Source organism: Danio rerio, chromosome 12 (assembly GCF_052040795.2).
Source record: "Danio rerio strain M-AB ecotype USA chromosome 12, GRCz13ab, whole genome shotgun sequence".
Taxonomy (NCBI): domain Eukaryota; kingdom Metazoa; phylum Chordata; class Actinopteri; order Cypriniformes; family Danionidae; genus Danio; species Danio rerio.
The window spans coordinates 25,540,001-25,567,348 of NC_141032.1; the positions used below are offsets into that span (position 1 = coordinate 25,540,001).

The 27,348-nt window shown below is 37.1% G+C and overlaps 1 protein-coding gene across 15 annotated transcripts in view; it reads right to left on the reverse strand.

The window, feature by feature from the left end:
* mpp7a (MAGUK p55 scaffold protein 7a) overlaps positions 1-27,348 on the reverse strand; it is a 192,619-nt gene that overhangs the window by 108,422 nt on the left and 56,849 nt on the right. For all 15 annotated transcript variants that reach the window (XR_015503259.2, XR_015503264.2, XR_015503265.2 and 12 more), the window contains 3 exon segments: positions 21,838-21,956; positions 7,552-7,629; positions 1,509-1,589 (listed from right to left, as the gene is read on the reverse strand). Coding sequence is in view for 5 of the 15 variants with exons in the window: in XM_087274601.2 (XP_087130727.1) it covers positions 1,509-1,589; positions 7,552-7,629; positions 21,838-21,956 (278 nt within the window). In the remaining 10 variants the exon portion in view is untranslated.

Consider the following 27,348-nt stretch of genomic DNA (forward strand, 5'->3'; position numbering starts at 1 on the left):
TGTTCATGTGTGAATCATAAAGGGAGGGAGGAGGAAGGAGATCGCTTAATAGGTTCTGATTTATGTCTGGTCGCAGGGAATGGATCATTTCAACACTAATCGAGAGTGATACTGTTACTATCGTACAGAGACACCATTCTAGTCCCCAGAAGCCATCTGCTAGTGCTTTACACCAATACACAGTGGGTTACAGACGTAAGGGGATAGACAAAAAGACTAAAGGAGGAGATAAATATAGTATACTAGGACAGAGAGCACTATGATGGTATACAGGGTTCATACACATTTTCACAACTAAAATTCCAAGACTTTTTCAAAACTTTCAAGTACATTTTCATGATGTAATGTTTCCTGTAATGTCGTAAATGATAAGAAAAACAATGCCGTTCAAATTCATTACAGCATATCAGAACATGCAACAATCTATTTTGTTTAAATTTGTTTTTATATCTATGGAAAATTTATTTTGATAATGCTTAAACAGCGCTAAAAATGTGAGAGCAAGTTTTTGGCCAAGGACAAAAAAGAAGTAAAGACAACTAACCGATATTCAAGTTAGGGCTGCACAATACATCATTTCAGCATCAATATCACAATGTGTGCATACGCAAAAGTCACATTGCAGGACATGCAATGTTGGGATTATAGTTTAATATAGAGTTTAATCATAATGGAGTAAAAGTTCATCATCTGCATACATTTTTAAAGAGATAGTTCACCCAAAAATTACTCACCATTTTTATTACACGCTTCACTTGTTTCAAACATTTATGAGTTTTCTTTTTTTTTTTTTAAATGAACATAAAGATTATAATTGAATAACTCTTATTGTATTGAAACAAGAGACGTGTGAGCAAATAGTACATTTTAATCTTTGAGTAAACTTTCCCTTTATGGCCTGTGACTGTGTGAACATTTCAATATTTCAAATTTCAAAACATCCCGCGCAAGAAATTTTTTAAAGAATAATTAATATACAATGAAGACTATGCAGCGTTGATTATTTAATATCTGTACCTGAATAGTGAATACCTGAAAACTATGATTCACTTTTATTCATTCATTAATTCATTTTCTTTTTGGCTTAGTCCCTTTAGAATGAACCGCCAACTTATCCAGCACATTTTTACGCAGCAGATGCCCTTCCAGCTGCAACCCATCTCTGGGAAACATCCACACCCACTTATTTACACTCATACACTATGGACAATTTAGCCTACCCAATTCACCTGTACCACATGTATTTGGCCTGCGAGGGAAACTGGAGCACACGGAGGAAACCCATGCGAACGCAGGGAAAACATGCAAACTCCAAACAGAAATGCCAACTGACCCAGCCGAAGCTCGAATCAGCAACCTTAAATAAATGCTATACCTTGAATAAATGCTTATGTACCAATTAAAAAGTGTAAATAATTAGTTTAATGATAAAATAACGATCTAGTAATAATAGCTATTAAAAATAGTAACAGTAGTAACTAATGTTATTATTAGTTTACTCCTCTTACCTTTACATGTGGTTTGGACAGTAGCTTGACAAGCTCTCTGATCTCATTACTTGCGCTTCTTGCCTGCAGTTCCTCCGTCAACTGATGAGACAGAGAGTAAGAGTTAGAAAAACAGAAACAAAATGACCATCTATAACATCCATGAACACATGCATTGGTTACGAAGACATGCACACACATATATTCAAAATAATTGCAGTATGTCTCCCGTGAGGCAGGTAGCAGGTGTGTGTGTGTGTGTGTTTGTTTAAAAGATTGAGGGATTTATAGCAGTGCAGACGCAGAATAAATGAGGCACAGAGACACGTTGCTGATTCTCTAAGCTAGAAGAGAGATGGGCTTGCTCCCCAGATCCATTTGAAGTGTTACTCCTGGGTCACAACCTTATTATTGACCCTACACACTCTGGACGTGTCTGTGAGTCTGCTGAAATACTGTAATCGGTGTTTAAAGAATCACTCCCTTAGGATGTCTGTAGACTTATCCAGTAACCAGCCAAATGGGAGGTGACGTTCAATTGAGTAATGATTATAGTGACCCTTAGTGACACACACACACACACACACACACACACACACACACACACACACACACACACACACACACACACACACACACACACACACACACACACACACACACACACACACACACACACACACACACACACACACACAAACTCCATCTTATGCACAATAGACACATGCCATCAAGCAGAGGTCATCCATGGATGAAGAGAAGAAAAATATCAGTAATCAATCTTTCATGGCTATGTTATTGTAGATGTACATTGTAAAGTGGCCCAGAAGTATTGTATAAAGTTACACATTATAATATCATTCACAAAAATTGCAAAATACGCATCCAGTAGTCCTAAATAAATTGTAGGATGTATGCAACACATGTAAATGTGTACTAATCAAATGCGTGTGTGTGTGTGTGTGTGTGTGTGTGTGTGTGTGCAATGCTATGATGCAGGCCTATTTTTTGCAATATTTTCACAAGATGACTTAAAAATGTCTTTTAAGAAATTATTTAAAATTTTAGATTGATTAGGATGATTTTGTAGAGAGCATCTACATAATATATATATAAAAAAACTACAAGTGTAGATAAAATATAATAATAAATAAAAACAGAGTAAAGACACAAATTATATAAACAGAGATTTATGGTTTTCTGGTGAGTCTAACAGTTTTTTAGATACAAAAATTAAATAATCTAATTAAAAGTAGTTGTGTAGTTTAATCAGATGATTTAATCAGATGAGAATTAAAATCCATTAATCTTTTTTTAAATTTATTAAAAAATTATAATTTCTTTAAATAGTTTAAAGGGATGGTCCACTACGATATCATATTTTAAACTTTAGTTGATGTGTAATGTAGCTGTGTGAACATAAACAGCATCTCTTAATGTAAAATGCTCAAAGTTCAAAGCAAAGGGACACCTTGGTTTTTACAGAGTTAGCTTAGCAAAGCCTACAATGAACAAATTTTGGGGACTATTTTCAAAAAAATATTTCCGGGCCTTGTGAGATCACAAACGTACTATTAAAGCGCACACACACTGCACAACTAAGGGCTGTGGCCAGAGGCGCTGTAATGTTACAGCAGAGAGAGAAAATGCCATCCTGCTATTTTCACAGAGCTTCTCTGTTTCTGTGTTTGGGCTTCCAAAGGACACGGCACAAAGACAGAAATGCTTACAGTTCATCATTAATTATGTTCCAGAGAATTATAAAATACACAGCAAGCAAAATTTGACAAAACAGTTTCCAGAATCTCTCCCAGTTCAGTGCTGGATTCAGTTAAAATCTCCTCAAAGATGGAGCAGCTCCAAGGAGACGCTGTGAACTCTGAGCCACGACCTGTAAGTTTTTTTATTTGTTAAAATTGATCATGACATGTATAGTGTCTACCCTCATGTTGTAGCAAAGATGTAAACAACGAGAAATGATGTTCGCCACCGCTAACAATTTAGCTACGAATTCATATTTACCAGTCAAACTGCTGTCACACACACACACACACACACACACACACACACACACACACACACACACACACACACACACACACACACACACACACACACACACACACACACTCTTCATCGGCACGTGCAGCCTCTCTCTCTATGTATGCGCGCAACTTTGCATTGTTTCTCTATAGACAGCTTTTCCATCCGTTTTATATCTCAGACAATGAAGTCGCAAAAGAGATGTGAACGATTTATGTTACTTACACCAGAATATACCGGATATGTGTGAAAGACGTTATGCAACGTAAGCATTAAGTTTAAAAAAAAGTACAGGATAGCTTACTTAACTCGTGTAGCAGCAAAAAAATCAATCAAGGCTCACACATGTTGCATCCCACATCTCGTGCTTTATTTTTCTGTCAGCAGCGTCACTACAGAAAATAACTTACTCCGAGAATCAGAGAAAAAGAAAAAGAAACATCGCTCCCGCGCACATGCTCTTCTCGTATTACAGGTAGTCTATAGTATACACACGCACACACATAAATACACACATAATGGCACACACACACTCTCTCTTAAAGGAGCCGCACCCCATTTTCACTCGTTACAGACACTTGTCAGATGTTATTTTAGTGAGGGATCATGAGGTTGACTGACTGTTTGCACAAAACTTGCGTGCTTGTACGAGCATGACGTGGAGTCGATCCGCGAATCACAACACATTATGACACAAGATCAATCAGTCACTTAAGGGCGGCCTTTCAGAGGAACTAGGAAACATATCAGTCGTTTTCATGTTAGCTGAGTAGCTGTGTATAATCAAAGTGAGATTAATTAAAAAAATAACATGATTTCCTTTAAGAGAAACATGAGCACACATTGCTTTGCATCTTATTAACACAACTGTACAAATGATGACTCCGTAGCTAAAGTATTTCTTATAGACAGGTAATGTTATGTTTCGAAAGCATTTTAGTCACTCTAAGCTCATGTAGATTGTGTTGTTAGGAATGGGCTATACGCACAGAAGTGTTGTTCAGCCACTGAAATCTTCCGGCAAAAGTTTGATGCAACTATTTTCAGTTTCATAAGGTCCTTTTACATCATCAATAATGTAGATTTTTATTGAGCTTAACAACTAAACATAAGTATATAGCGCTACTCCACCTAGCCTGCTTTACTGAGCTGAAGTTGGTTTTATATTTACATCACATTGGTTCATTTTTAAACAATGACAACCTGTGACACGCTCCCTATATTGTTTACCATGCTACTCAGTTTTTCATTCAGAACTGTAGTATTATAAAGTACTATAAAGTTTTCTAACTGGCGAATGACATGATCTAGTGGGTCTCTGTCATCTTTAGTTAGCGCATTCACGATTTCAGGAGGCGTGGCTTTGGACGGCAGGGGAGGAATTTTATTTGAAAGACATTATGCTAACCAGTTAGCATTTAGGCAGATCACCTACTGCACTTTTAATTAGGTTTGGAACTAAACTGTGCAGAGCTGCAACCCTGCAGGAACTGAGTTTGACATATGTGTTCTATACTGTGATGCTGCTATAGCCTACTATAATCTCAATTTTTCAATAAGACTCGATATTGCACGTCCTGCAGTATGAATATTAATACGCACAAGGTGATTTTGATACTGAAATGAAATTTGTGCAGCCCTAGCTTGATGTTTTATAAAAGCATATTTCAGCTGCTTCAAAAAATTGCAACTGATTACAAAAACAAGGCACATAAACACACTAACACACACACTAACACACACACAAACACACACACAAACACAATTAAACCATAAAGCATTAAAGTTTTTTAAATTACTATTACAACATTCGAATTGCTCAAAGTGAAAGTGCAATGAAATAGTGGAAACACTGGAGTTTTGCAAAAACTTTAGAATGCAACTCAAAAAGGAATATTTTGCAAATAGTTATTAGACTAATTGTTATAAAAGTTATAACAATTACAGGTCAATGAGCACACCTGGTGAAATGATAGGTCTCCACCACTTTCAGACATTGGCTTGACAGATGATATCTAACAAACGTGATTGACTATGTGCTGGATGTGATCCTAAAAAAGTCCACAAATGTTTTTGTATTTTTAGGTCCAGTCTTAAAACTGATATTATGTGAATTTTAGGTGAACTATGAATTAGGAATTTTGGTTCGTATCAAAACCACCATGAGAACAGAACTACTGAGTAGGAATGCATCCTGATTGTACCCAAACACTAGACACTTTCAGAAAAAAACTATACTATTTACTGACATTTGTGGATTGCATAAGTTCATCAGCCTAGAAATTGTATCTATTTCAAAATTAATAATGTAGCCCAAAAACTAAATCAGTAAAGACATCATTTTATGCAGCCTCTTTTTTTTTTCTTTGGTCTTAAAAAAAAAAAAAAAAAAAAAAAAAATATTAGAATTTAGGAAACTAAATTAGGATCTGCGATTTGACTTTTAGACAGCAAAAATCACAGTACATCTGGCTTGTGACATCTGTATTGTGCCTGGCAATGGAACGAGCATCTAAAATAACTCTACAAGCGGTTTCTATTAATCAATCAGGGATATCATTTTGCTCCTGCGGTGTAATCTGACATAGTTGTTATGCATTTGTCTGACTGACGTCTCCAGAAGAACAGACTTGTGCATCAGAGAGGTATGAGCCGAGAGGAGTATCATCCAGCAGGCTCTGGAGCACTCCGTTTTTCCACAGTCTAATGGAAGACACCCGGGACATAATGAGGACTGTAATCTGGCAATTGTTTTTACTCAGGCACAGACTTGTTAGTGGAAGTGACGCTCTCTACTGCCTTCATGTGGCCAGATTGAGAACTGCACACCTGCTGCTTTGGAATATACTGCCATTTAGAATATGTGCGTGTGGAGGTGTGTGTGTGTGTGTGTGTGTGTAAGGAGCTTGCCTGCTGTGTTAGTCTTAGACAGCATCTTGGGCCAGGCGGAGGTTAAAATGGCGTTTTATGCTACACTATAAATTAAAGCTCCATTAGCGAAACTTAACACTCGAATGAGCGGTGGCGGCAAACCCACTACACCGTTCAAAACAGCAGCACGCAGTATATTCCTCACAGCAATGGATGAAAACGATACGTCTGAAAAAACACAGGAGGGGGCTCAGAGTAATTTGGTTGCTTTGGCTGTTCGACCCTTTGATGGACCGCATCCTCACACACACACACACAGATATCAGATTATTCGTGTGTGGGACCTGTAGGGACACTGAAGGAAAGTGTAAATCTGAGGGGCGGATCTGAGCTTCATATTAAAGTTCCCTAACGGAAGTGGAGATTTGTGAAAACACAAGATGGCCGGTTGCTGCCGCCCACTGAGCCATTGGTGATCAGGAAACGGATGTGTATTAAAGCTGATTAGCTCCTCTTTGGTTTGTGGATAGTGTAGATTTGAGCACAAAGCAGCACTTTGTTTGAACAGATGAAGCATCTTTCTATGCTTTTGGGTACTCAAAGTGTGTTTGTCCATCTTAATGTCAGCGCTGACCTGAGATGCTCTTCACTGAATCGCCTTTGTGTTCTTTCCTTCTGTCTTTCCTCTGTGATCATATCCAGAGTAAACTCCTCTAAGTTTACATAGGTTTGTGTGTGTGTGTGTGTCTGTGTGTGTGTGTCTATGTGGCCATGTTGATATAGTAGTCAGTTTACATTATGCAAGCCGTTGAGAGTTTAAACGTTGAGTGTTTTATAATACTGATGACTAATGTCTTATACAGACACACACACACACACACACACTCCATGCCTCATCTCGCACTCTCATCTGCAGCCCATCTACTTGTGTTCTCTGCCCCAGACATCCATCTATCTTTTCTCGTTCTTTTAATGACAAGTTCCTCCTGGAGTCAGTCTTAAGCTAGACATGCTGGGAGCCGTCTGTGTATGTGTTTTCACAGGCACACTTTGTGCGTGTGTGCGTTTAGCCATCCGCAAGTGTGTAAAGTTTACGAGCATAAAAGTGTTTCAGCTTTTGACAGGAAGTGTGTGCATGTGGTTGACTCACGTCTGCAGCCAGTGAGCCGGCGCTGTCCAGTACTGGAGTCGGTGCACAGTCTTCATAACACTGCAGCTTCTCATGAATCTAATAGGTAGAAAAAAAAAAACAGGAAACAGAGCAATTACTTCAAGTCAATGGGAAATCTAAACTGACCTCGTTTAATCTGCTAATGTATGTTCCTGGTATTGTTGTGAACTATTAGTTTTTTCCTTGGAGAACAACCAGTGTCTATTTAATGTACTCCTTAAACATATTCTGACAACTTGTTCTCCTTTTGAAATGACTTTCCACATCGCTTAAGTCAGATGGTTTTTCGATGAAGTTCAACAACGGCCAAAAGAATTGCTCACAATAATTAAAAAGTCATTTATTCACTCTGGTATCATTTGAATTCATATTTTATCTTTATTTCTGTAGCGCTTTTACAATGTAGGTTGTGTCAAAGCAGCTTAACATAGAAGTTCTACTGAACTGAAACTGTCAGTCCAGTTTTCAGAGCAGAATTTCAGTGTAGTTCATTTCAGTGTGGTTTAGTTATTGCTGCTGAAAGTCCAAACACTGAAGAGCAGCTTGTGCAGCTCCACAAGTCCTAAAACCAAGCAAGCCAGTGGTGACAGTAGCGAGGAACAAACTTCACTAATTGACAAAAGTGAAGGGAAAAAAATCCTCGAGAGAAACCAGGCTCAATTGGGCACGACCATTTCTCCTCTGGCCAAACTTCTTGCGTAGAGCTGTAGTCTAGGGGCTGGAAGCTGGAGAATACTGGACGTCCATCGTGGAGAACTACAGGTACAAGTAGGTCACCGGCGGGTGATCATGCTGCCCACAGGATCAATGCAGAGACTCGTCTGTCACTGGGGTCTTTCAGGAATCAGTCTCATGCTCTGCTCCATGACCACCACAGCATCTGCTCAGGATACAGCCTGGCCCAAGACTATGGAGAGCTCAGGATAAGGAAAAACAGCGTAGATGCCGTTCAAATTATAACGTCTTTCGAGAGGTGTTCCTGGCTTCGGTTGCCCCAATTAATGCAGCCTAACAAAAAATTTAGAGCCTTTAAAAGATATATATAATAGTTTTTTTTATTTATTTTTTTAGATAAAACATAAAAATGCAATTGTTCAGTGCTGAACAAGACTAAAGAAGGTGAATTGTAACTGCATAAAATTTTATAAACTAATAATTTAACTAATTATTATTATCAACAAGAACAAAAGGTTAATTATTCTTTTCAGGTTAGGCTCACACAGAAATAATTTGCAGAAATAAAAATTCTACATTATTTCTCTATGTAATATAACCGGTATGTATGTATTATTAATATGTGTGTATTAATGTATTATTAATATGTATGTATGTATGTATGTATGTAAGTATGTATGTATTTATGTATGCATCAGTGGTGTGAACCTATACTGGTCTCACAGTTCAGTTACGATTGTCATGACATTGAATCAGTTCAATTCAATATCTCAGTGCATTGATATGCTTTCCATATACAATTTTTTAATAACCCTAACCCAAAACAAGAATTAACAAGTTTAATTTTAAATGCATTTTATATGTATTTGTAATACAATCTTGTCCTTTAATACAGGCAGTACTGAACCTTTAATTGTACCTGCTCAAAGAAAACACTCTGCATCAAACAAAACTAAATTAAATGCACTGAACAACATGAGCATTTAAAACAAATAAACAGACGTAAATTTTATCCCACTTGTTTTTTGAGCATTGTCCAGGGGGTTCCCAAACACCTATGACTGGTCACGTGCTCAACAGAAAGGGCTGTGATTAGCTCTAACGCGCTGGGGCTATTCACCGATAAGTGACACTGATAAACATATGTGACGATCTCAGCTGATCCATGATAGACACGGTGGAGAAATCTCGCTCTGCAGACACACTCGGGTCTGGATCCGCAAGTATTGCTGTAACAACCGAGAGGAAAGGAAACATCACGCTAACAGGTCAAAGGTCCACAGTGAGAGAGAGAGAAATTGAGTTTACTTTCATTTTCTTCATGGGGGTGAAATAAGGGCTTGTGCTAACTTCAGTGTCAGTGAATGACTGCTCAGCAAACACACAGTGAATTGTGCAGTTTCTGCATTTTAATTACTCGCACTCACCTTCCTCGCCATAGTGTTTTATCGTAACATGGCACATTAAATGACGTCTGTAAAAATAACTGGTTAGGGTCTGTTACTGAACCGATACTGAATTGTCCGCATCTGCATAGCGGTGCACCAAAGAAATAATTAATTTCGACACCCATAGAATGTATGTATGCACGTTTGTATGTATGTATGTATGTATGTATGTATGTATGTATGTATGTATGTATGTATGTATGTATGTATGTATGTATGTATATATGTATGTATGTATATATATATAAATGTATGATTAATATTATTAGTAATAGGGAGAGTAGTACTAGAAGTAGTAGTAGTAGTAGTAGTAGTAGTAGTAGTTGTAGTAGTAGTAGTAGTGGTAGTAGTAATCATCATCAACAACTATAAAACAACGGTACTAAAAACTTAGGTAAAATAACAAATAAATATATTTTTTAAAACACAATTAGTTTAAAAGTAAAAAATTAAGTTAAAAAAATCACTCAAAAGTGTGTAGAACAAAGAGGAGTCACAAAAAATAAAAAAAGATTGCCTTTCAACATGTTTTAAACAGCTGTGTGTTGTGTTGGTTGTGAAATATCTGTTCAACCTTGTCATTCTCACTGAAGCGGTGTTACCAGGACAACATCATGCTCAGGAGCCATGCAGAAGCTACCAGCACGTTTAGACTGGAATTTGTCCTGCGAAATATTACATAACAGCACACGGCAGCGAATAAGAAATCCATTGCTACCAAGGGGACTAAATATTTATCAAGAGAAGACAAATGACTCCTCCAAAAGCTAGTTGTCATAGTGAAGCGAAAGTAAAGCACTATGAGCCTGGACCGACCCGGACAGAGAGAGAGCCAAAGATGCTATTTTTCTGGATCCGCTTCTCCAGAGTCGTTTGTGATGTGGTGAAGCCTGGCCGTGTTACGAACCAGAGTCAGGACCAGTGATGAACAAACTGTGCTTTTTTCAGTCATTTCGTTTGCAACTGTCAAAAAGTTGAACTCCAGGCAGGGTCACCGTCTGTTACTACAGTGGTGTAGAAGTGGAATCTCTCAAACACACTCGCAGGCGAAGAAAAGAGACATAAATATTTCTTATCCACTCAGTCGCACACATAGACACATACACACTCGGTGGAGGGAGGAGGAATGGAATGTGGGATCCGGTGAAGGATGGAACGTAACTGTCCAGTCCCTGCGCATTCCAGGGAGCGACATCTGTTTAGGCCGTCTGAGCGCCTTTTTGCTCTGTACAGTTTAGATTCCATCAGTGAGATTCTGCGCCTTTATTTACAGCTCAGGCCCTTGTCCAGATACCTGCCTGTCCACACAGGAGCGCCAGAGAGCCGACGTTTAAAATCCATTACAGAGCCCTTACACTGATCACAGCTCACGTTCCATAGAAAAGAGAGGGCAGGAAATGAGAGCAATGAATCAGGGTAATACCATCCGGCATTAGTGCAGCATGATTCCACTACATCACAGAGCCCTTGCAGACTGATAAACAATCAGTCCATTTCTTTTTTTTTTTTTTTTTGGACAAAATTTGCACAGCAGAGAACCATTTAAAATGGCTGTAAGGCAAACTAAGAAATTGGTAGCTGCTTTTCTTAGCAATTTTGATATAAAAACTAATGTGAATATTGAATTTTGAAGAGAACAATGCTGACTGAATGGTCTTAGCTAGGCCTGCACAATATATGATTTAAAGCTGCAGTGTGCAAGTTTGACACCAAGTGGCTGAACTAGGTATTGCATTCTTGGACCATAACAAACACAAGTGCAGGTTGCCAGATTACCAACAGCAGTGAGTCTCGAGCCTATGGGCTAATTTAATCCGTTTTCTAAATTAAAGCAACGGCAAGCGATAGAAAGAATAATTTTGTCCTAACTAACACTTCAAATTGAAACATTACTTTATATAACTTTAGTCAGTGTTAAATGCTAAAAATGTGAGATTGAATGCTATTTTACCTGACATTTATTGCCATTATACTGAAAGCAGCAGTTTTTCCTCAGAAATACTTTGAAAATAAAATAAATAGTTTGAAATTCAATTTTAGAACTGTGACTCAAAACCAACATATAGTGATTCAGCATGTACATTTACTAATGTTAAAGAGGTTTAATATGCATTAATTAGATTATAAACCTTATCATTTAGTGAGTAAGTGCATATTATGTGATTTCAATGGCTGTATTTAAATTTCTGTCCTGTTTCATCTGGTGCAAACAGCCAAATTGCTTATCACAATGTAACCTGCTCATCTAATGTTTACGTTTGTAATATTTATATTATTTGCTAATTAATAACTTCATGTGGAACTCTGAATCTGCGTCTCATTTCGGAGTCTAATATTGTCCACCGGGGGTCACACTTCAGTCAAGGACCCATGCTTTGAGAAGCTTTCTTAATGAATGAAATGATCGAAATAAATGAAATATGCCATTTACCAACCCGGCCTGCTGAAATATAATTAGGTAAGCTAATGATAATCCCTATAATTAGGGATGAAAAATGTATTGTTTTAGCATTAATATTGCAATGTGATCTATCGCAATGTATATGCAATGTTGAGTCTGGATTATATTTGATTATGAAGTTTTTTTTTTTTTTGGAGGCATGTGTGAGGGTTTTAAAGCAATCCAGCATAAGAAATTGTACCGTTTGTAGCTTTGACAAATTAATAAAGATCAATTTACTGAATTGTTCATAAAATAAAGAGTATGCAATATTATTTTATATTCGTTTATTTGATTACTTTATAACTAAAAACAGTTCAGCTCTTCTGAAAAAAATTAAACGCTGTTTATGTCAATTGTATATTTTTCTTTATTGAATTCATCTACGCTTCTGGATTGTTTATTATATTTTTGTGCACTACCCTACAGAATCATCCTATTCAATCTAAAAATATATATAAATTCTTTCCAAATACGGTGGTTATTCTCATTTAGTGAAATTGTAGTCATATCGCAGTATATAATCACAGAATAAAAAAAAATAATCGCAATGGTGGATTTTTGCAATACAGCCCTAGTTATAATGCATGCAATTTGTGGTTTAAAAAAGTTTACGCATAAGAGAATGAAAAGTTCATTATTTGTACATTTAGGGCCTGTTATTGTGTAAACATTTAAAGTGAGTTTAAAGTATTAAAGGAACAAAAACAAACTATTAATTTGTGTTGTTTTACATTTAAAAAAATTTACCTAAAATTCAAAATGTATTGTTTAGACTCATTACACCTTAGCATATCTTCAGAAGTCGCCTGTATTACAAGTACGACTTTGCCCATTTATGTTTACATTCCAAATTGCATTGCAAGAAGCCACTGAAATTGTCTTTTATTTTCCACTAAAGAAACAAAAGTGTATCTTAAAGAGATAATTCCCCCCAAAAGAATATAAAAATACAAAGTGGTTTACACCATTTGCAAGTTTCTTTATTCTGATGAACAACAAAAATATTATAAAGAAAGCTGAAAACCTGCAACTACTGAGTTCCAGCAGGAAAAACAAATATTAGGAAGTCAATCCTAATCTTTTGTGTTCAACAGAATAATGTCAACCCAATTTGGAACATGTAAAAGACATAAAATGACAGAACTTTTAGTTTTGAGTGAACTATCCCTTTAAGAGTGTGTTAATATTAGTTTTGGAACAAAATAATGCCTAAAGTTAATTCGCTAGCATATCTTGCTGACCTCTCTCAATTTGGAAATGTAAAGAAAATATTAAAACATTTGAATAAACAAAAGCAATGCTTCTGTAAACACACTATTTTTGTGGTCAGGCTTCAGATCACATGCTACAATAGAGCGCTGTCTAAATCCTCTTGGACCAGACGTAGAATACCCACAGGCCCTTGACAAAACACGAGCGGAGAACATAAGCAGGTGAGAGAAACGGCAGCCAGTCTGGCCTCCAGGTCCTCCAAGAGCATTCTGCAGCCAAACAAACACAGCTTTAAACACAATTACACTGAACGCTGACAGAAACCGAGGAAAGGAAACTTGATGTGGAATTCAAAGAATATGACAATGAAGAAAGGAAAAGGTGAAAGAATGAGCTGCCGAGTATTAAAAGTAACAGACACAAACAAAATTGTTGGGTATTACCAACATCAGCATCTTGAAATCGAACATTCCTCCACAAATATATGTATTTGAACAGGAATTTTCTGTTACAACCTGATCATATTTTAGAAATAAATGACTCAAAGATGAAAAAAAAAAGAACAGGTGAAAATGTGTACTGCTACTATGAGACAGAGATCATGGAGATATTTGCATGAGAAACAGTAAGTTGAATGGCAACGGTTTATAATAACCGTATAGCATTTCTGCTCTGGGCTACTGCTAACATCCATAATGTTGAAATGATATTAGCCTCTTCTCTTCCGATTACCCCACAGTGACCAGAGCAGTTGGATCATGTAACCCCTGATCCTCCGAGGTTTGAGCAGCCCTGACTGCACCTCATCACCTCACGCTCAAACTGATCACAGACCTTCAGAGATCAAGACAGGAATGGCCTGCAGACAGATGGGCTTGACTGTGAGATGGCTGTCAGATGGAGATGTTTACACATACCCTTACCATATAGAATGGGTGCAACACACACCTATTTAACTCAAACCTTTAACATTAACCAGTACATCTGCTGCAAACAATCCTCATAAATACATGTCAGAAATTAAACTTGAATTTATTTGCTTAGCTTAGCCAATGAAAGGTTAAAGTGTTTTTAAAAGCTTGAACTTTCAAAGTTAGGTCTGAACATGGTTTTAACTTTAAAACAGATTTTTAAGTTTAATGTCTGAAGCAGTTTGGTTGCTAGGCTAATCTGAGTTGATTTAGATATTTTGCAAGATATTTTGAGTGGTTGCTAGGAGGTTGCTAGTTGCTATATAGGTGTTTTTCTGTCAGCGTAGTTATTATTGTGTTCTGTATAAATTTAAACGTTGCTATGCGACTGCCAGTGTATTTTAAGCAGTTGCTCGTGCATTTTGGTTCATTGCTAGAGTGTTGCCATGAAGTTTCTAAGGTGTTTCTAAGGAGAAAGCTTAGCCCAAAATGTGAAAGTAATTTTAAAAACCTAAATGTTTTAAAGCCTCATTCACACTTTGAGCAAAGCGACCGTTCATTTCAATGAAGAGTAAAGCCAACTTTCCACTGCACACAACAAACGAAAAGCAACAGACCGGAAGTCATTAATTTCCAATGGAGAGTGGTTTAGAAGTTGCGTGGAATTCTGATGATCTCCATATGTGAAAAATTCAGATCTGATTTGAGCTGCAGATAGGTTGAAATATTTGAACTCCTGCAACTAGACAGTATGCAACCGGCCGACTGGATGTAATATATTTGAGTGTTGTCCAAGCAGGTTCGTGAGCGCGAAATGAGAAATGGGAGTTTTTCATTATTTTTCCATCAGAAAAAAAGTTGAATAAAAAATAAAAAAAACGTTTCTATTTATAAATGAGTACTAAAAAATAAAAATAAAAACTTATGTTATATGCTCCACATTCCCTCCAAAAATTTTAGCGGTCTATGAGTTTCTAGTATTCATTCAATAAACCATGGTGAACGCACAGAGAATAAAGGCACTTGCTTTTGCACTCCTTTATTTCAGACATTGTGAGAGCAGCGTCTCTCCCACAATGCACAACAGAACTGAAAATTCTGTGCGACATTCTATTCAGACAGTCATGTCGAAATGTGCTGTGGAAAGGTGGCTTAAGCGACTTCCGGCGACCTCCATATACATGAGCGACAGGGACTGTTGGCGACAAGGTGGGCGTGTCGAGCAACCCAACAAAATTGAGAAACCAACTTTATGCACATGAAGAGCGACTTTCTTGAGTGACAGCCAGTAGAAAAACCAGTAGACCTCATGTGATCCTCTTTCAACTCCTGCAGGGGCTGAGTGTATTCTCCATGCTGTAGATCTTATACAGATCTGCTTTTGCAGCAGATAAATAACCATAGTGAGAGAACACACTTTTTTCTTGATCATCTTTGTAAATAAGTGTTTTAATGCACTGATTTTATATATATTCAGTGTTTTCTCTGAACAATGCTTACTTTCAGCAGCACGTAAACTCATTTGCTCTCTGTAAATATCATCGTAAACACTACCTAAGCAACCTTAAGGTGGGAATGCCCTTTAACGGTTTCATTCACCACCCAGTGCGACAGGCAGTTACAAAGTGTGAATGAAGCAGAACTCTGAAATAGTTTGAAGTTTAAAATGGACAAGCTTGAAATCTGAAACAGAGGTCTAGCAACCACTCAAATTAACCTATAGCAACCAAATATAAGACTAAAGTTGCGTATCAAAATGACACTGTGCTCTTGCTCTTATACCCTTACTGTATGCCCTTATACACTTAAGCACGTATCGTATGAATTAATTGTTGCCCCAAAATGAACACTAACATTTTTTTTACTAAACGAAAATTCAAACTGTTTGGCAGGTGATGTTTAAGGGTGGCAAAATTAGTGGAATAAATGACCAAACTAATCAAATAGAACCTGTCAACGTGAGTACAACCACATTTACCCATCAGAAGGGCGACATATTCATTTACATAGGAGAATTTTGCATGTACAATGCAAAATAAACTAAGTAGTGCACTATTAAATAAACAATTCCCTACTATTATAAAGTATGTGATTTTGGACACACCTTAAGATATCCTGGTTGGTTGTTAGAGTGTTTCTTTGCAATTTCTAGGGTGTTCTTCATAACTTCTAGACTAAGCTGCATGGGAGCTAGGTTGTTCGGTGTACTTACAATGCAGTGGCTAGTGAGCTGCACAATATTGGAAAAATCTAAAATTTGCGATTTTTTAACCTGCGATGTATATTGCAATATAAATACAATTTCACTAGAAGTGTTAAATATTTGGAAAGAATTTATCATTTTAAATTGATTGGGATGATTCTGTAAGAGAGTGTATATGCATCAAATATAATAAACCAGCATAGATAAAATAAATAAAGAAAGACACCAACTAAATAAACAGTGTTTTGTTGTTTACCCAGGAGTCAAACTGTATACAAGTATCCAGTAACTGAATGATCAAATGTAAAATACAGCATAGTGTTCATTTTATAAATAATTAAATAAAATGTTATTAATTTGTCAAACGGTACAATTTCTTATACCTAATTGTTTTTAAATCCAGTCATAGGGCTAAAAAACAGTTGCGAAATGATAAATTATAATCCAGACTTAACATTGCGTATGATTACCATGTGATTATTCTGAATGATCACATTGTGATAATGCTGAAACGATATATTGTGCAGCCCTATTGATAGTCACTTTAATGGGATGTTTCATAGCTGCTTAAAAAGACTTGAATAAATTAAATTAGATACATATTATAGATATACTTGGTAAAAATTAGGATTAAATGTGTCTAATTGGATTAGAAGTATTGGATAAATTTAAATTAACATGTGAACCAGCATAAATTATAGGCAAACGTGTTTACAATGATGTCTGGCATTTCTAATTTCCAATAGCCAGCTTTAATATTCACAAAGCAGGAGGAATGGCACAATTTTACTAAGTGTGATACTTGAAAACTGCTAATTCAGTTTTATGGAAGTTCAGTACAGTGAACACAGTGAGATCCAAAAAAAAGAGAAACAGAAGGCACACTTTCCTCATGAGAAAAAAAAGAATAAAATGTAGTTGAAAAAGGTGCCCATCGTGTAATAGCAGTGTAAGAGCTCAGACATACACGACTTTTGCTCAGATGAGTTCTTGCCCCATTTTCGTGTCTGTAACCAAACACTAATGTTTTAATTGTGACTATAATGTCATACTTCATTGCCTTTATGGATTAAACATTAACTGCATATGTCTGCATTCCATCCAAGCACATTCAGGATCCCTGACAAACGCACATGTGCGCAAGCATAAAAATACACACTTCCACTCAAGCGTATGTGTGTATGTGTGCATAGAGATATGCATTTGTTGACTCTGGAGCACGCAGAGCCCAGACGCTAAATGCAGAAGTCTTGTATTACTCTGGGAATTTATTTTGGATGCAGAATACGGATTATAAAGAATCAGAATCAGACACCAGCTGCTCTTTAAGAGACTTCACAAACATTAATATGGTGGCTCGTGTGTTAAGTAGGAAAATGTATAGCCATAACTGCCAGCGCCTTGGACTCCAACAAATACATTGTCAACGTCTCGCATTCAACAGAAGGGCAGACGTTTCAGTCTATTAACTGATAAGTAGATAAGTGTGAGATTTGAACTGCCTGACAATATATTGAAAGCTTTAATATAATGAAAGTGGAAATGACTTTATGACAGGTCTTGCAAAGTTCATGAACTGAAAATTAAAAAAAAAAATATAAGTAATCAGCAAGGTCTTTTATTCCTATCCTCCACCTAAAAAAGCTCAGGTATCCATTTTCTAAATTGGTCAAGCCAATATTTTCAGTTTGTGTTACTATAAAGTAAAACAGTTTTATTTTCAAAGTCTTTAAAGAAGTAATTAAATCCAATAATGGCAAAACTGAATTTACTCCAGTGAAATGATCTTTTATAAACCAGTCTAATGATGAAGAGATTATCCTGGTCTCTTGCTACAGACATTAATGGACTCTGTTTAAGCAGTTAATTTTTTTCCAGGTCAAGAACTGCTTTTTCTGTAGTAGATTTACATGCAACAAGACCAAAATGGGCACCTAATGGAGGAAAAAAACAGGAATTTCAGTTTTACTATCGACATCAAATCTGAGAACTCAGATTAAAAAATGTTCAAGTCCCACTAAGCTAATGCTATGGCAGGCCTAAACTTCTGACTCCTCTGAGAAGTTCACCTTTCCCCAGCATCCCACAGGTGCGTGCCGTGTTCCCCCAGTAGAGCCGAATACAGGAGTGTGTGCTGAATCTGGTTTCCTTTTGTAATAACAAATACAGAGAAGCACAGAGGTGAAAACCACAGGCATTAGCAGCTGACCTCCCAGCTGGGTTAAGGTTATGAGCTATGGTTTTCGTGCTGTATGAAATGAAAAAAAAAATAATAATAATTTCAAAACTCAACCTGTGGCATCAAAAACATTGCAAGTGCAATTGGAAAAGAAAGAAATCCTACTAAAATAGAGGCTTGTAAAATAAACAAAAAAACTCCCCTTAAAGAGGTTTTGGGAAATTTAACCACTGTCAATTCATTTTTAGATTTTAAAAACTTGTCCCCAAAAAAATATGGTTACGGAGGTACACTCAAACACAGACGTACTTAACCTAGGTGGAAATTGCAGGTTGTGTCAGATTTCCTGTAAGGCTCTCTTGAGTGGCACCTTGGCAGAGGAACAGAGTGCAGTAGGACATGTGTGAAAGCCTGCTTTAATTGCATGGAGAGAAGAGAGCAGAGGTGTTTGGCTCTGACTGCGGTCTGCTGTCCTGCCTGTCACACCAACTCTTTGGGCAGACTGGAGCACAGACCAGCTCAGTTTACTATGCTTCAAATGTAGTGTACACCATACCTGCCAACACTCCCATTTTTCCCGGGAGTCTCCCGTATTTCAGACCCATCTCCTGTTTTGTTCTGTCTCCCGGAAAACTCCCAGAATTCTGATTCTGATTCTAATGATGAACTAGCCTCTCACATAAAAAAGAAAACAACCGAGATTCAAAGGTCTGTCCAAAATTGAACTATCACTTTCACCTCTATGCACGGCAGGATTGGTGCTAACGAGGACAATTTGAGAACCTCCTGCCTAAAAGAAAAAAACTGATGATCTCGAGAACCAGATCAGGGGATCACATATGAAGATTATAAACATGGCCTTAACACGTGTGTAAATCGTTTCCCAAAAGAGAAAAAATCTTACCATATTACAAAACGTAGTCGCTTCTACAGTAACATTAGACGGGCTGCATCTCCTAAACAATAAAAGCAATAACTTTTTTTTAGTTTAATCTAATTAACTGCTTTACCTGGAGAACGTGAACTGATGTCAATCATTTGTTGTTTAGCTGAAGGTGGGGTGCGGGTGTAGTGCTTTGCATCCTGTTTTGTTTGTTATTTTTTCGATGCCATGTTTCTTGCAGTTGTCAAGAGTTTTACTTACACATAATCTACATTTAAGGACAATCCACTTCTTTTCTTCGATGAGTTAAAAAAAAAACAAGAATCCATTTTCAAAAATGTTACGTCTCCGGCCTGCCATTCTGTCTGTTGTGATGATGGGCGATTCACAAATGAATCGTTTGTTTTAACCTGATCGTCTATGTCAGTTGTCACCAAACTTGTTGCTGGAGGGCCGGTGTCCTGCAGATTTTAGCTCCAACCCTAATCAAACACATCTGAACAAGCTAATCAAGGTCTTACTAAGTATACTTGAAACATGCAGGCAGGAGTATTGAGGCAAGATGGAGCTAAACCCTGCAGGGACACCAGCCCTCCAGGACCAGGATTGGTGACCCCTGGTCTAAGTGAACCGATCAAACCAGTCCATTAAATTGAACATAGTTGTGAAACAGTTTCAGGAAGTACTAACATAACGGATACCCCATCTGACTCAAAATAAACCAATATACTGAGTTATTCAGTTACTACAACAGTACACTGACTCATCTGCTGTGAAAAAAAGAGATAATGATGATGAGTGCGATCTGACTGTCTGTTCCCTTGCAGCACACTTTCTCATTGAGTGTGATTTAACCTGAATAAGGTCATTTTTAATCCGCAATGTGTTTTTTTTAAAGCCCGCAACTGTTAGGGAAAATAAACGTCACTATTCCGATTACTCTGGATAGAGCCGACCGCTTCAAAAGGTTTTCCGACAGGACCAGACCCATCAACGCTAAATTTCTAAATTACAGAGAAAAGAATAAGGTTCTTAAACTGGCAAAAGACAAAGGTGAGCTGTCACTAAATGAAAATTCAATGATGTGAAGAAAAAAACTTCGGGAGAAATGTGGCAAGCATATTAAACTGTTTTTAGTGTTTTTTGGAGATGCATTTTACCACTGATATTTTCATGTCTGCAAGTAAAATGTATGGAGAAAAAAAAATATTTTTTAGTCCATTGTAGGGCTGGGCAATATAAATAAATAAATAAATAAATAAATAAATAAATAAATAAATAAATAAATAAATAAATAAATAAATAAATAAAATTACAAACACAATGGAGCAAAGTTCCGATCGTCATGTACATCTTGTCAGGGAAGCATGGGGTGATTAGTAGAAATTCTCAGAAAGCCAGAGGGTGCTCTGACACGAAGGAAATCCCCAGAGCAGTTGCTGAATAAACTGAAATTGACTGCTTTCATTGATCCACCGAGACCAACAGCATTACAAGAACCAGCTTTGCTGACAAAACGCGCATGAAAAATGTTCTTACATTATTCTCGTATGCATGTTGTTATGATTAACCATAACTAGGGCCAGACAGAGCCATTTCTGCGGAGAATTTTGCTAAAAATCTGCAAATTTCTGCAGAATTATTTTGGGAGTATCATAACTAAAACCTTAATATATCAAATGAAAAAATAATATCTTTTTAACTTTAAAAAAAAAAATTCAATTTGTTGTTTAAAATAAAATACAATTAGATTCACTCTATTTGGTAAAAAAAAAAGCAAGTCTCTCATATAATATATCTACTAAAAGACAGAAAATATTACTGTAGAAACTGCACTGTACATAAATCAGATGAACATTTTCATATTAGTGAATAATACTGCTGTAATTAATTTAAAAACTAAAAAAAACTAATTAATAAATAAAAAACTAAAAAATAAATATAGATTTAGACACATTTAATCAAGTAAATAAACAGAATTAACGATGGGCTAAAAATAGGCGGAATTCTGTGGAAAATCTGCGGAATTCTGAGCGCACAGATTCCGTGTGGGCCAAACCATAATTTAAAAGTAAATAAGACAACACACTCAATTTATATACGATTAAAACTAGCATTTGCCATGCAACATGACACAGTTCCTGTGCAGCACTGTCTGAAACAGTTCACAATTAACACAAAAAAATGCTGATTTTACCAATTTTACAGATGATAATTAATTTGCATGACGCATTGAGACATTTAGTGATTAAGTGTGACCAAGCATCTTGTAGAATAGTTTATGACGATTATTACACACAGACCCACTCACCTTGACCAATGAATGTAGACTCCTCTCCCCGAACATAGCGTGTAGAAAGGAACGGTCATCTGGGCTCTCAACATGAGGCTGCAGCTGAGACGGCAGTACAGACAACAGCTCATACAGACCTGTAGAGGAAATACAGGAAACACATTACACACCCAGACACACATACACGCAGCCAATACCCAGAGAGAAAATATAGACAGATATAAACAAAAGCCAGAAAATCTGCATTAACAGTCAATTCAAGCACGTCAGATGGGTTATAAAGATTATTCTCCAGTGGAAGTGTATAATATTGTGTGACATTAGTATAGCATTGGAAAACAAATACACCACCACCAACAAAAACATTATGGTTTAATTTTATCCTACTCAGTAGGTCAAACTGAAGGCTGAAAAAAACAAAAAAAAAACAGTTCTCTCCCATGGTGCACCTCATTTCCTCCATTTGTCTGGCAACTTCCTGTTTTTCTAGGAATCACAACTGGAGCTGTGAATCAAATCCCTAAAGTTTCATTAGCATGCCTGTGATGTTTGAACAAGCATAAATACACCACCAATCTCTTTAGAATATATCTAATGTGCTTACACAAAAACAAATACACCAAAGGAAGTCAGATTATGAAGATGCATGATCGAATTTTAATATTTTGAATGAATTCATCCATCTTTTTGTCATTAAAAATATGCTGTTGTGACATGACTACAGACAAAAGAAAAATATAGCATTATTTAAAGGGCACCTATAATGAAAATCATCTGTTGTAAGCTGTTTGGACAGAACTGCGTGTAGGTATAGTGTCTCCACTGTCATACTGGAGTAATAGAAACACAATAAGTCTCTTTGTTTTAGTTAAATGAGATGAGATAAAATGAGATCCTAATCCCTCCCATTTTCAGGCCCACTGTAACATGATGTAGGACTGCTGTTTTCCCCACCCACTGAATTGATTGACAGCCGCATATTAACATGTCTCCATAGTAACAAAGTGCAAAGCAACTGGGATTACAAGATCTGTTCAGCTCTCTGTGATCAATCATCAAATGAGATCAAGAATGAGTTTTACAAGTATTAAATGTTTTTAAAACAGCGCATGTTTGTAATAAATACAGTAAAATCGATTTAATTCATCATCACAGACGCATAGTGTCAGTACAATAATAAAAGAAGATGCTTCAATACCGGTTTGTGGACATTAAATCAGGTTTATATTTGTACATTAACATATCGGATGCCCATACAGCAGTGTATATTCAAAACCTCTTAGCCAGCGTCAGGACGTGGACGGACTGGGGTGCTATTTTTGCACATGTCAGTTTATGAATAGATTACAAAAAATAAGAACACAAGTGATCTTGACAAACTATACATCAGTCTAAAGTTACAACCCTCAAGCAGCCCTTGTAGCTAGTTGTATTTTTTCAAATGGCAAGCATCTAAAGAATGTATTTGCTAAAGATGTGTAAGTTGTACAGAACACCGTTATTAGATATGGAGTATATATCATCGTAATAACAACACACACACGCACATGCTGTTCATCATGGTTAATTTTTAAAAGGTAAGAGTCCTCAGAACAACATCCCATAGAACACATTTAGTCCACCGACACAAGTGTTGTATTAAGAATGGTTATTTGTTTGTGACCTGGGGCCTCATGTATCAACGCTGCGTACGCACAAAAACTTTGCGTACGCCAGGTTTCACGCTCAGAATCGCTCACGTTTGGATTTACTAACAATGAACTGAACGTGGGAATGTGCGCAGGTTCACGGCAGCTTTCTGGCAGGCGTACGCACATTTTTTGTGCGTGTCTGTTTTATTTCCATTGGTGACTCCTAGAGGCAGTTGTGTTAAATTCCTCTCTACAAAGTGTCTGAGCCTTGCAATGGCAGCTGGATGAGACGGGTTCATCTAGTAGGTATGTAAGATTTCCATACCATACAGTTTACCAGCTAAACATTAAAGCACAATTTGCAGCGGTCGCCTGTTTTCCCAATGTAATCTGAGCGATCTACTGCACGCACATTTCTATAAAGACACTATCTGAAGATGAATTTGCATGCGTGAATCAGAAACATTTCCATTCAATAAATGTGCAAATAAAATATGATGCACAAACTTATTGATGATTCCTACTTGTCTTTCTCTTGATAAATAGTGGGCAAAATCTGATATGTAGCGGGGGAAAAAAAGAAAGAATTTATTAGACGCTGGATTCGAGCCGAGTTTATGCTCGAACATGTCAGTATATGATCACATGCTTCTTATGAGGTGCGCCACTGAGACTGCTAAGAGTACTGCAACATTTTTCACTTATAAATCACACTATTTCTTTTTTAAATGCACTCAGTGCGATGTTCAGACCCAACTGTGTTAACCGTATCAGCTAAACTCTCCCGCTCTATTTTTTTCTTTTGTTGTTAATTCCGGAGAACAAACTTGCAAATAACACCGCTTTTCTCCGGTCTACCTCCGAAAGCAGCACCTCTAATTCACATTCTGTTCAAAGTTTCTCTTTTTGCTTGATTTTGCCGTTGCTTTTTCGTTGGGTTTTTCCATTAGCATAGTCATTAGCATATTCATACGGGGGAGGAGGCAGGGAGGGGTTTTGCGCTCGTGCATGTTGCGCTCAGTTTCACGTTCATTCAGATGTACAAAAGAATATGCGTGAGATTCGGCGTACGCAGTGTTTCATACATCTGAATTTTTTTCTGCGTACGCACATTTACAGCTTTGTGCGTACGCAATGTTTTAGTAAGATTTCCGCGCAAGTCTTCGTACATGAGGCCCCTGTTGTTTACATTGTTTACTATGTTAATTACGTGCGAAAACGGCGTCTTTGTAGTAAAAAGTAAGTTGATGTCATAGCTTACAGCTTACAAATGAGATAAACTGAATAAAAAGTTAAAGTTATAGTTACTAAAATCTTTTTAGGTTTTTTTTTTTTTTTTTACAACATGAAGTAGATGGAATGTTAATTTTTAACATCATGCGTTTAAAAAAAGTGCAAGATAACGAAACAGTCTTTTAAAAATTAGTTCTCAAGGTAAACTACAATCAAGACATAAACAATAGAAATTTAATTAATTAATTAAAAAATTGTAAATTAAAAAAAATCAATAATATAGCAGGCAAATTAAGTAATATTTTTATTAAGAGGGTTGTGAAGTTAAATAAACAAGTGTGAAGATAAATCGTGTTTTCTTTACAAGTGATTTTTTTTTATTACTGGTCTAAAAAAAATGTTAGTATTGAGCTTTTAGTTTACCAGGGTTATCATAGATGCCACAGAGGGTCCCAAGATCATCAAACTATGTGAAGTAAATAGCATTGTTAAAGCAAATTGTGTTATCTGATGGATTTTAATGCTTAAAGGATTTGGGATTACTGTTTTACCATATTACCATTGACAATTATAAAAATATTATATAATAATGTAAGGATCAAAGTAAAAAAAAAAAAAATACACCTAATAAAAGATAAACTGGTAATGAAACAATCAAAAACGGTATCATGAAATGATCAAACAGAATCATTTATTACTCTATTCTGTCTGAACAAAAACTTTTGTGATACTGACTAATCTGAAGCATAATCTGGTTAGACATTTGGCCTTTTTTAATTGTCATTTTAACTTATCAAAATATTCTTCATATTTCATAATAAACCTTTAGCACAGTAATTTTCATAGTCCGCTTAAGCTTCAGTAAATATTTATCTATAAAATGTGATCCTTTTGAAAACAGACAAATCGTTGTGTCACTAAACCACCTATTGGATAAAGCAGCTTGTTACTGTAAATGCGAGAGTGTTTTGCAAACAGCTGAGCTGTTGTCACGCTACTCACAAATGTTAAGTTACAGTGGCACTACTTTTAGTCAGACAGTGCCGAACACTGTTCTGCCAACCGCTGACCATCTGGACCCAGTCTGAGTTTAACAGTAAACATCCAACCTTATGTCCTATAAAAGGATCCACGTAAACTGACCATTATTGGCTGCCAGGCCAAATATACCGGACGGGATGTGAAAGAAAGCTGTGCCAAGCAGTGTTTCCTTTTCACACGCCTACACTTCCCAGCGGCCTCCAGAAAATAACAGCGTTCCTCAGACATCAATGGTGGCGCTAGTGTACAACAGGGCGGAGCGGAGAGTGGAAGGTCCTGCTTCTCAAATTCACAGCATTTATGGGTCAGCAGCAAAGGCCACTGAGAGCAGCTTTAATTACACAGGCTGTTAGGAAGGCAGCAAGGTCACCCAAACTGTCTGAATCCAACCAAACACGCAAAAACGCTTACGTTCACATGCACACAGACATCATGGTTTTCTGGAACAACATGGATATTCTTGGGAGCTCACAAAAAGAAACAAGGATAGCACAAGCAAACACACAAACATATGCCACAAAAGAGGCCGTGCGCATGGGAAATATGCTCCGTTGGCTCCACGTCTGGCTCCTGTTGGCCTCAAACTAGCCAAAAAGAGGACAAACTGGCAGAAACCAGGACCAGATAGATTTACAACAGGCCGCATTCTGAAAGGAACAGTAAAACTGCTTTCTTTGAATGTCTTGTTTGGATGGCTTCAAGAGTCAAGAGTGCAAAAAGATTCAAGCACACACTCATCTCGGTGAACTGTGCAGCAGGAAATGAAAACTGGATTTGACTTCTCTGTTTCGAATTCTGAGAGGGAATATATATGTCAAGCGAATACACGCTCATGAACGGGACCACCTCAGGGGTCAGTATTTCAGGTGAAGAACATGGTTCATGCCTGTCTGTGAGAAAAACAGTGAGTGAATGGAAAAATGAAAACACAGCTGCACTTTGCGGACTTCCATTCATTTTCTCTTTGATTTACCTCCTAAAACAGAAAAACTACATCCGCAGGGAGAAAGAGAGGCCCTCCTGAGCTGACAAATTACAGTAGAGAGAAATAGAGAGAGAACTAGCCGGCCACAAAACAGTCTTAGTTCTAGTGACTATCTTTGATCTGTTTTTGGTGTATTTGTGTGCCTTAACGGCCGATATGCTCTTTTGGCAGTTTGTGTTCACTGCAGGGTTTCATCGCCGTGTTCTCAGCTCCAGCCTCCTAAACCACAACACCACATCAGAACTCTTGCCCAGATCTACTAGCATGTTCTGGACCATCTACTCCAATTACACACACACAAAGCCACACACTAAATGGTGTCTAGTCTGGTACATCAATACTGCACATTTACAATACATCTCATGCTTTACTAATTGCTTTTTGTCAAAGCACTATAACTCATGGTCCATTTTGCAATTTAAATGCTTGCAAATGCAACTGCGCAGCAGAGATTTGACAGACTTACTGTGTGTTCACACCAAAGGCGGTGAGAGCGTCAAAGGTTGCCCTGGCAACAACGCTGTCTGCCTTCAGCTCCGGCGGCGAGAGTGTCAAAATTCGCTACATTGATCTTGTATTTAAGAGGGCCGTTGCAGCATATCAGTTATATTCCCGCATAAAAACAAACATTTTTTTGTA